General features: G+C 43.6%; 1 protein-coding gene across 1 annotated transcript; it reads left to right on the forward strand.

Annotated features, from left to right (window-relative positions):
• The first annotated feature begins 6,570 nt into the window (after positions 1-6,570).
• Positions 6,571-11,424, forward strand: FUT4 (fucosyltransferase 4). Its single transcript, XM_066570585.1, has one exon. The coding sequence runs from the start codon at positions 6,571-6,573 to the stop codon at positions 7,774-7,776; it is 1,206 nt and encodes a 401-aa protein (XP_066426682.1). The 3' UTR covers positions 7,777-11,424.
• Positions 11,425-11,750: the final 326 nt, after the last annotated feature.

An 11,750-nucleotide genomic window follows, 5' to 3' on the forward strand; every position in this document is an offset into this window, starting at 1 on the left:
AGAGACTTTGATTAGGCTTGTTGCATCTTGCTTCTGCTTTGTTTCATTTTTACCCTACTTTCCTCTCCTTGCTTTCCCATTCTGTTTCATAATCTTGTTTTAAAATTTTCCAAATGAGAAGACTTCCTGGCTCTATCCTGGATTCCTGCACTAACTCAGTTTTGGTGCAGCATTTGGTGCTCATCTTCTCCCTCTTCCTTTTTGTGTGACCTTCTACAACAGAGAAATCCCTGTTAGATCTTTTCTTCTGAATATATTACCTCACTTATGAGGCTGTGGTAATTCTTACCTAGTCTGATATATTCATGTTTGTGACCTTTTTATGTGTCTCCTCTTTTATTTGAATAAAACAAAGCAATTTGTTAAAATATAATATTGCATAATAATAATGCTATTAATATTACTGTGATTTTATAATATCTTTATAATATTTTATTAAATGGGTTGTTGGGTAATTTAAATTAACTGTGCTCATATTTTATCATAGTGACTTTTTACTGTCTAACTGTTTCGCTCTCCTTTTCTCTTTTTTTATTTTATTATTTCATTGCCAAACTCAACACTACTGTTTTGAAAGACAATTGTTATCATTGCTTATATCATTACATTATTGCCTGTATTAGTACCAGTGATTAAACATTTATATTTTTCCAAGGCTACATCTACATTATTAAGTAATGAAGCACAACAGGAGAGGGTCAAGTTATTAAAGCAGTTGGTATTGAGAGCCCCCTAACTAGATTATGTATGGTTTAGAAGATTTGCTTCAAATTAGGGCTAGTTTTGTCTCCAGGACTGAGAAACGACCCCAGCCCCTGATGTTCAAAGATGTCCAAAGAGAAGTTTTGTCACAAATCCTTGCTCTCCGTCGTGGGAGATGCTCACTGGGTAAAATGAGAGCATCAGTGTGGTTGCACATCACTCTTGCCACTATGGTTGCACAAGGTGAAGGCCAGTGCTGAAAAAACCCAAGGAAGATTGAAATTATTGATAACTGCTTACAAATATCCACAGAGTCAAATTCTGGCTTGCCGGCACCCACACATGTGTCAAAGTGTCTGAGGATCGTGTGGGACTGCTAGGAAAATTTTTCTGCTCTGATTTCTGCTCTGGTCTACCCTGGTGAACAACGAAGCTGTGTGCTTTAGTGGAAAACTGAAGAGTGTCCTGGACAGGATCTTTCATTCACAGTGTGCACAGCACATTTGTTCATGCCTGTGCCTTGACCTGGAAATATTAACTTCTCGTGGTTTTAATCCAGCATTGCTCACAGTCACAAGTGAAACTTGTAGCCAGGCAGAATATGTAAACACTGCCTTTGCTGCATATGCAGAAACATGAGTTTGTCTGTCCAGAAACCGTTCAGGCATCAGCTTTCAACTGGATCTTCTCATCATATTTCCAAATTTTAAATTTCCAAGCAGAAAGATGATAATCCTACATGTGAAACAGAAGGTAATCAAATAACAGGCATTTAAACTTCATGCTGAAATACAAAGTGTAACACTTATACAGAACAAAACTTTTATCACACCTTTTCATATAGAATTTAGGTTCTTACTTGGCAAAACTTGCATTGAAACCATGGCGACTATTTATGAAGAGACTGCAACATCATTCTTAGTGTCATTTTGGTACCAGACAGCATCCTCCTACGCTTTGAAGTTGATCACATTTTCTTATGATGAAAAATTTCACAAGGTTTCCCTGCCTGACAGAATGTCTGGGTTGATAGCTGTGGCTGAAAACACAACCATGTCTTACAGTACCTTCTAAACTGCCTTTGTAAAACAGTTGACAAATAACTTCAAACACTTTTCTAGGCTTAAATATTTCTGAAGTATGACAAAACAGAGTGAGTCAGAGTAGAGGAGTAAGCCAGTTGGGAAGTTCCAGGCAGAAATATTTACTGCTGTTAGTGATGTCATCTATTCAGCCTTCGAATAAGCAAAATATTTTTTATTTTGCAGCAGCTTCATTACTAACACACAGCATATTATTTTAAATTCCTGACTATCAGCAACATGAGAACTTGCTGTGATTTCCATGGAGCAGTTAAAGCACTCCCAAGCTGCATATACAGTGCCAAGAAGCCTGGGTGGTCCTCAGTCCATGGAGCTATCTCCTGGACTGGTTTATCTCCAAAGCATACAAAACCAGATGTGTCCTCTGTGGGAGGTCTTCAGGCATTTGGCAACACTACTCAGCCTTCATCATGTTGTATTTCTCAGTGATGTCCATGGAGTTTTTCCTGAGTCAGAGTGAATAAAACTGCTTGACAAACCCTGCCAGCACAAAGCAGCTGATGTGATTGTGTCATGGATGTGCTGTGTATGATGGCAGAAATGAGGCAAACTGAAGTTGACATGGGTTGCTGCCAGGCTGGTATTTATTTCTATAGATAAGAAATGAGACATTAAGAAGGGGAGAGAAACATCTGACCTACACACAGAACCAAGGACACCTGACTTCCAGCCTTGGTCCTGATGGTGAGGACCTGCATCACTGTCAGCCGGGTCATCACTGTCACTGCCTGCATCCCTCACTCTACACAACCTATCCCATCTGGCTGTTAAATTTACTACACCAAGATTTCTAGGAATCTGCTGGACTTCTAGATGAAGGCACAACTATCTTTACTTTCAGCAGTGACTATAATGAATATCCAATTAAAATGTATTTCTGCTATTACCAATACTGGGAGGGTTTGAAGACAGCAGCAACAAAACAGTCAGATCTGTGATTTGTAAAAATTCTAAAATATATCTCAAATATACATTTCATCTTACTATAGATATAAATTGTATAAAGATTTTTGAACTAGTGGACTACATATACAACATGTAAATGTAAACATATATGTAGCTTCCACAGCAGCAGGTGTAACAGGAAAATTAATTTAAGGTGACAATAATACTCATAGAAACGATTTAGGCTACTGTTCTCTCATCTTGAAATGATTAAATTCTTATTTGCCATAATAAACCAAATATTATTATAGTTCTGAATATCTGTGTTTTATATACAACCACAACTTACTGTGGATTTCAGTAATAGCTTTTTTTTTTAGGATACAGAGAGATGTAGAGCTTTAGCTGATGTTGTGTTGAGGAATACAGAAAGCCATCTTTTGATTTCATGCTAAATAATTCAACAGATTTGTCTTGGTATAACAATCATCTTAATATGGACGCCACTGAAGTTCAGATGAAAGTCACACTGAAGTTTCACTGTGAGACTGCAAAAAATCAAAAGTAACTAGGCAACTCTTGCTGTGAATCATCACAAGGGAATTTTTTTTGGGGGGGGGGTGGTTTGTCTTTCAAATTTGTCACTATTTGGCTTATAAAGATTTCCATGTTACATTGCTATGAAACATTTCATAAATGCTGAATTAAGGTAAACATTTTTGTTGACTTACCATAGGCAGGATCAAGCCTTGCATCATGAATGTAACTGGTCAGGCTTTGAATTTGGAATGCTTAGCAGTGAATGCTTAGCAGCAATGGAAATGAAAGCATGACTAGATAAAACTCCTCCAAAGTCACGTATCAATGCTGAAAGCTCCTGAAGGAAAATAGGAACTGTCATTGCAGTTGATATGATCAAATTTATTGAGTGAATCAGAATTCCAGAAGACAATTGAGTTCTCCCACTCACTGTCACAAGTCCCAGATTTCTCATATTATCAGAAAAATGTTTGAATAAACAAAATAACTAACAGCTGTGGGTTTCGACCATTTTGAATCCTTGATTAATATAGACTAGGGATTGTGTTCATTTTATGTAGTGTTCATTGTATCAGGTGGGCTCTGGATTGAATCTACGTACAGTTTAAGGCTTCACAGGATTCTGCTCTTCCTTAGAAGGATGAGCATTTCTGTATTTTTTTTTTGCAGTTTTCTACTGTAGCTTTCCCATAGTCCCATTTTGTGACTAAAATCAGTTATTTATCAGGACAATCAGACAATGCTAGTGCCGACAATGATTCACCTCATCCACTAGTGAGGACTAGTGTTCCCTGGAGATCCCTTCCAGCCAACTCTGTATGTTGAAACAGGCAGCCAGCTACCAACTCCAACCACAGCTGTTGGCATTTCTTATATTTTATGAGTGCTTGCAGCATGGACTATGGACATACTGTGTACACAGTATGGAATGACTATGTGCAATAGGTTTATGGATGTACATGACTTAGTTTCTAACCTAACACCACCCTCATACACAACCGTGCTTTATTTTTATGAGACCTGAATCACTTTTCTTACTTCTTACTTCTTGACTTACTAGAGTTAAGTCACAGGGCCTTGACATATGTATTATGTAAAATCTGAAATCCAAACAGTCAGTGAGAATTTATGCCTGATGTAACTCTGCTGCCTTCAGTAGATACAGATGAGAAGACCTTGGATCGACAGCTGTTGGATACAAGCTTGTGAAATGTCAGAGCTGGAAACTTGTTCAGTTCTGTACAAACACTGTCTGAACTGTGTGAGTCAACAACCTTGCAGTTCACTGATGCAAATTGCTTAGGAAAAACGTTTTGAGCCTATGTGAGGTAGTTTTTCACAGCAACTCTGTGAAGCAGAGCTGGAAAAAGTAATTTTCTAGTAATCATGAGGTTTTGTAGTTTTTAAATAACTGTGAGATTTTAAAGTAAGCATGTATGATTCTAAGAAAGATGTAAAGGAGCAAAAAGAACCCTCTTTTAAAATTTATTTTCCTTTAGTTTTCCAAATTGTTACTCCTCATAGAGGTGCTTGAAACAGATTGAATTTAACAGGAATTCAAAGCTATTGTGGCAGCTGTCACTTTTTTTTTTCCTAAACAAGTGACTTATTCAAACTTGCTCTCAGCTTCACTCTCTAAATTACACCTGTTCTTAAAAAAATTCCCTGCATCTTCCAAAGTACTTTCCTGTGAGGCCACAGGATACAGCATGTAAATCATAGCTCAGCTGGTGTGGGAAAACCCTTTTGCCAGAGTTTAAAACCTCTGTCTGTTTCAGGTGTGGACTGGAAGAAATAAATGAGAATGCACAAGGGAAGCAGCAAAGCAGTCCTGCTTTCTCATGGGCAGTAGGGCAGGGGAGACCTGAGACTGTGCCAGCCTTTGTGACGTGAGTGGGCAGGGTTCTCCTCCCTGTGTGGCCCTCTGCCCCGTGCTCCTACATGTGCTCATGTATGGGGTTTGTGTGGCAAGGTTCTGCTAGTGATGGGGTGACAGGGGTGGCTTCTCTGAGAAGGTGCTAGAAACTTTCCCCCATGTCTGGTGGAGCCAATTCCAGCCAGCTCCAAAACAGACCCACTGCTGGCCATGGCTGACCCCATCGGTGATAGCAATAGCACCTTTGGGATAATGTATCTAGGAAGGAAAAAAGTTACTGCACAGAAGCAATTGCATCCGGAGAAGAGAGGAATGAAAATATGTGAGAGCAGACACCACAGTCAGTGCAGAAGAAAGGGATGGAGGTGCTGCAGGGGCTGGAGCAGAGATTCCCCTGCAGCCTGCGGTCCATGGTGAGGCAGGATGTTCCTGGATGGAGGACCTCATGCCAGAGCAGGTGGATGCCCATAGACCACTCTGCTGCTGGGCAGGTTCCTGGCAGGATCTGTGGCCCCGTGGAGAAAGGAAGCCCACGCTGGGTTTGCTGGCAGGACTTGTGACCCCACTGGGGAGTGGCGCTGGAGCAGCCTGTTCCTGAAGGGCTGCACCCTGTGGAAGGGACCCTCACCGGAGCAGTTCATGAAGAACTGCAGGCCCTGAGAAGGACTCACGTTGGAGAAGTTCAAAGGACTGTCTCCCGTGGGAGGACCCACACTGGAGCAGATGAAGGGTGTGAGGAGTCCGTCCCCTGAGGAGGAAGGAGCAGGAGAGACACCATGTGATGAGCTGACTGCAGCCTCCATTCCCCAGCCTCCTGCTCTGCTGTTGGGGAGGAGATAGAGTAATTGCGAGCAGAAATGAGCCTAGGAAGAAGGGAGGGGTGGGGAGAAGGTGTCTTTCAATTTTGGTTTCATTTCCCATTACCCTAGTCAGATTTGATAGGCAAGAAATTAAGTTAATTTCCCCAAATCGGTTTTGTTTTGGCCGTGACTGTAACTGCTGAGTGATGTCTCCCTGCCCTTAGGTCGATCAGAGAGCCCTTCGTTGTTTTTCTCTCCTTTGCCCTGCTGATGAAGGCGGAGACAAAGCGGCTGTGATTAACCCCCGGCACCAAGCCGGGGTCAACCCACCAGCGTGCCAGGCTGCGGGCACCCCGAGACCCCTTGTGAGCGTCCCTAGAACCTTTCCCGTGCGTGCTGGGGCCTGGGCTCTTACCGGGGATGCCTCCTGAGTGCGGAGGCACAGATTGCCTCTGCGGCCCCGAGCCGGGCATGAGCAGCCGAGCGGCCCGGGGCCGCAGCTCCCTGGCCGCCGCACGGGGGAGGCGGGGAGGCCGCGAAACCCCGCCAGGGGCCCGAGTACCGCTGTCCCCGAAGGCGGAGAGGCAGGGCCGCGGCGGGCGGGGCAAGGCGGCACCAGGGGCAGGGGGCGGCACCGGGGCCGGGAGGCGGAGGCCGGGCGGGCATGGCCGGGAGAGGCGGTGGCACCGACACCTCCCCGCTACCGGGGCCGGGGGTGGGAGCAGAGCGGCGGCGGCGGCAGCAGCCCCAGCCCCAGGATGCGCTGCCCGGCGCCGGTGCCCTGCGGGGGGCAGAGCTCGGGCAGCGGGCGGCGGGGATGGAGGCGGCCCTGCGGCGCTGCTGCTGCTGGCGGCGGCGGCTGGGCGGGCGGCGGTGCGCGCTGGCGGCCGGGCTGCTGGGAGCCGCCGCCGCCGCGCTCGCCCTCTACTCGGCGCTGCCCGAGCCGGCCCGGGCGGAGGGCGAGGTGGTGACCGTGCTGCTGTGGTGGGAGCCCTTCGGCCGCCCGCGGCGCCTGCCCGACTGCCGGCGGCGCTACAACATCAGCGGCTGCCGCCTCAGCGCCGACCGCAGCCGGTTCGGCGAAGCGCAGGCGGTGCTGTTCCACCACCGCGACCTGGCGCGGCACGGCGCCGAGGGGCTGCCCCGAGGGTCCCCGCCGCGGCCCCCGCGCCAGCGCTGGGTGTGGATGAACTTCGAGTCGCCGTCTCACTCGCCCGGGCTGCGGGGGCTCGCCGGGGTCTTCAACTGGACCATGTCCTACCGCCGCGACTCCGACGTGTTCGTGCCCTACGGGTACCTCTACGTCCCGCCGGCGCCCCGACCCTTCATCCTGCCCCGCAAGACGCGGCTGGTGGCCTGGGTCATCAGCAACTGGAACGAGGAGCACGCCCGGGTGCGCTACTACCGCCAGCTGAAGGAGCACCTGCCCATCGACGTGTACGGGGCGCGGGGGCTGGCGCTGGCCGAAGGCGGCCTGGTGGAGACCGTCTCAGCCTACAAGTTCTACCTGGCCTTCGAGAACTCCCAGCACACCGACTACATCACCGAGAAGCTCTGGAGGAACGCTTTCTCCGCCAGCGCCGTGCCCGTCGTCCTGGGACCCCGCAGGGCCAACTATGAGCGCTTCATTCCCCCCGATTCCTTCATCCACGTGGACGACTTCCCCAGCCCCCGGCTGCTGGCCACCTACCTGAAATTCCTCGATAAAAACAAACCCAACTACAGGCGGTACTTTGCCTGGAGGAAGAAGTACGAAGTCCACGTCACCTCGTTCTGGGATGAGCATTTCTGCAAGGTCTGCGAGGCTGTTAGGACAGCTGGGAATCAAATCAAGACTGTTCAGAATCTGGCCAGCTGGTTTGAAAGCTGATGCTCCGGGCCGGGTGAGGCTTGCCTGGACAGCCTGGGCCAAGTGTCAAGGTGTCAGGAAGGATGATTCTCACAGGGATCATTAGCCCAGGTAGTCGGCATTAGCCACAGGAGACTGGCATTAGTTGGAGAAGTGTACAGATACAGGAAAACAAGCTGTGAAAAGCCTATGAAAGGAAGATTTTTATTAAAGAGAAAATGATGAAGGTACAAAGAGACATTATGCCAGATGATTCCTAAAGAGCAAAGTTAAATTTCCAGAAGTTGTACAGTTACAGAACTTTTAAATTTCTGCACAGCTCAACATAAATATCTGATGCCAAATTCCTCAGCTGTACAGCTGAAACCAATTTTCATGGCTATGACAACTTCCTGGACCGTGAAACTTTGCTCACAGAAGACACATGATCAGTGCTGGTTTTCTGTAATACTAAGACAAAAATGAATGTTTTAAACTGTTTTTTATGCGTGTGGAAGCTATTTACAGGCAAATTCTGAGCCGCAAGTGTTGAATGTAAGAATCTGATGATACAGTAACACCTTTTAGCTTGAAATTGGAACAGCTAGTTAATAATGCTTTGAACCAAATAATTGTTCTGTTTAGGAAAAAGTGTATGGGGGGACCTGAATCTGAGTGGACAAACAGCTCAGATGATGTAAAGTATTTCTCCTACTACCTGCTGAAACCATAGGCATGTTTATCCTCTATGACAGTAGATTGGAACTTTAAGTACAGGAAAACAAAGACTGTAAGGAAGAAAGTTGGAACACTTCCACCCTCCCTTTATTCAGGAATTAGAAAATGTTTACAGGTATCTGCATGTTTTTCTCTGCAAAATTATTGCCATACAGGAAAATTCAGGGAAAGACTCAGAATTGCAGGGGTTTTATTGCTGTATTGAATATATATACAGAAAGGCAATCTTTTTTCTCAAGTATCAGTAGACAGTGCTGTTGTGTAGCAACTCTTTCAATTTTTGGCATGCATTTTAAAAAATTCTGCTGGAGGGCAGACTAGTCAGAATGTTGTTTTGTTGTTTTTAAAATCATAATTACCAAAAAAATCCCCAAACTCCCAAATCACTTCCATTCAGAAAGAAAATTACTGTAGAGAATAAGATCTATGTTGTGGTAAAGTACGGATTGTGTGAGGAAAGAATACGAAAAGGGAAGGATTTATTGTTTTCCTTTGGTTTTGAGGTCTTTTTGTGGCTCAGTTTTTAATTCAATACATAGGTTCTTAAGGTAGAACTCCCTTTGCTCAGTGCCTGTCAAGCAATATTTACAGGAGTCATTCCCTTTTAGACTCCCACTTTTTGCTGGAGCCATCCTAGTAGTGGATGTTACATGTAATCTTGCTCTGCCAAAGCCAGACCTTTTGGTTACATGTAATCTTGCTCTGCCAAAGCCGGAAAGAAACTTTAGTTACAATTGCACATCCTTGCCATGCTCAGCCCCCCTGTCTTTTGCAGCTATGAAGTTTGGTGACAAAAAAAATGGCAACCTACAGGAGAGAGACTTGCCCATGTGAATAAGATATTAATTCTGCTGCTTTTTAGTCCATGGAGTTACTCAGAGACTTCATTCAGAATGAAATCATGAGCACAGAACATGTGGGAAAAGAAGAAAGTCAGTTGCAAATAAAAGATGGGCATCAGAACAGGCAACCTTGCTGGCATTTGTGAGTCATATTTAGGTTAGGAAAGGATTAGTTTTGATTTAAGCTCTATGGGATGTTGGACGAATGCTTTTAAGATGTATGAACTGGCAGTCTACTGTAATTTATTTCTAGTTAGATGTTCCCCATGAATAGGTAAGCATGGAACCAAGGATTATTGGGAAAAAACTAATAATAATGAAGTTCATTAATAATTTGCGCATTTTTAGCAGTTCAGATCTTGCAGGCTTCTCCAATTATTCCCTTCTGCTTTTGTCAAGGAGGGGGTTGGCTGAAAGTACTTGATGAACCTTTCTGTTGTCAGTGCCAGAGTTGCTGTAGAATATTTATTGGGAAGGGAGTGAAAACAATCTGTGCAATGTGGGATGTAGTAGGGATGATTTCTAATGCTGCACTTTCACTCCAAGAAGTATAAAGTGATCATTTAAAGTAAAAGAGTGTTCTTCATGACAACATGGTCATCTGTTTCTCTATCAGTAGTTACTACTGCCATAATACTGGGTTTGATATTTTTAAAACTCCAATATAGGTATAGTATTAAGAGTAATACCCAAGTGTCAGGATGATAGGTTCCCTCTTTTCCTTTGAATGTATAGTATTTTTTTCTGTTCAGTTTTTACCAGAGTTTGCAGAACTGTATACAAAAACCTAATCTTAAATGTAAAGAAATAATATTTAAGATTGCAATACTTTTTATCAGTCTGCTGAAACCAGTGCATTTTTTTCAGTCCTCCTAAACTTTGCATTTTGTGAAAGTTTCCAGGCAGACAGTTCTTCTGTGTAATCATTAGTAATGCCACATGCAGAAGATCAGGCTGCAGGACCATGGGAATTTCCAGAGATTGCAAACATTAATTTTCTTCTCCACCTCTCTAAAAAAAGAGTTGAAATCTTTGAGGGAATATTTTTGTAAAATTCAGAAAAGAGCTACAAAGCAATTAAAGCATAGTTTGGGTAAAGTGGTCAAAATTGCACAGTATTTGTAAATTGTGCATTGAGGGTTTTCAAGAACTGTATAGTGAAAACTGCAGATTTGTAGTAATTATTGCAGAGCACTTGCATTGGGAGAAGAGAAGCCTTTTCTAATTTCATCATTCTTACATGGGTGTTGCAAATTTGTGGCGTCCCATTTGGGAGGAAAGTCAGTCCAGGCCTATAGCTGCTGAAGTCAGTATTACAGAATTTCTCTGGTTTTTGGTCATCCACACCATGAGCTAAGAGTGTACTGTTACAGGCAAAGGACTGGCTTTTGTAATGCACTTTGTAGAGCTCTAGTTCAATGATAAATTTAAAGTTTGCCTGAACAAACTGGTTTGTACATTGGGTACCAAGGCATTGCAGATGATGTATACAATCCAGTTGTAAAAATTGGGCAAAGCTATTTTCTTTTTTTAGTAGAAAAATTTCCTTGAATACATTTTGGAAACTTTTTTTATTCCATGCCTTAAAATATTGGGGTGGAGGGAGAGAAAGGAAGATCATTATCTTCTGGGCTTTATAAGAAGACGAATTACCATTACTTTTTGGTTATGATGTAAATGGAATAGAGAATTATGTGATCCCTCAAATTGCATATTGTATCTCAGGGAATTTTATACTGTAAGGTGTCTTGATCTTCATAGAATGAAGTAACTTTATATTAATGATATATATTGACACTCAATAAAATTAAAAGAAGTAGTGCAAAATGACCCTATTTTTTATTCTGTTGTCTGTGTTATGAAAGCTGAAGAAAACTGCTTTTTAAAGAGAATGAATGTTTTTTCATGTTGGTTTAATAAATAAAAGTGGCTGATTGTTCTCAGAGCAGTCAGACTGTCTGAGGTTAGGCATGAAACCTGGTTCTGCCAGGAGAAAAATATTTTCATAGGAAATGCTGTGCTGAGTTATTTTCTATATGAAAAGGTGCATTTATTGAAGTTGGGTGTTGGAAAAATGTCATTTCAAACAAAATAAAAAAAACAAACTTTCTCTTGACCTACAGAGAATTTGAATGTGGTTGGATTCTTTTTGCCGCCCCTAAATTTCAGAAAGAGACTATGTTTGTTTTGGTATTCAGCATGTAGTGCTTTATCTTCCTTTTTAGCTACAGCTTTTTTTCCACGGTTGTTCATGGTTGTTTTCAACTGAACAACAAAAGACCAAGAGCCAAAAGCTGTTTTCCCTAAGCTTCTGTTAACACTGATTGCTGCACAAGTGATGGCTTACCCCTCTCTTTACTCCTCTTCTGTTCAGCTTAGTGCACACTATTGAGAAAGCATTTCTGGAAATTCCTGCCCAGCCAGGAAGGGGGCAGA

The sequence above is a fragment of the Molothrus aeneus genome, chromosome 2 (assembly GCF_037042795.1).
Source record: "Molothrus aeneus isolate 106 chromosome 2, BPBGC_Maene_1.0, whole genome shotgun sequence".
In the NCBI taxonomy this organism is placed as follows: Eukaryota; Metazoa; Chordata; class Aves; order Passeriformes; family Icteridae; genus Molothrus; species Molothrus aeneus.

Coding starts and splice junctions, on each gene's coding strand:
- FUT4 (XM_066570585.1), top strand. CDS start 6,571: ATGGCCGGGAGAGGCGGTGGCACCGACACCTCCCCGCTACCGGGGCCG.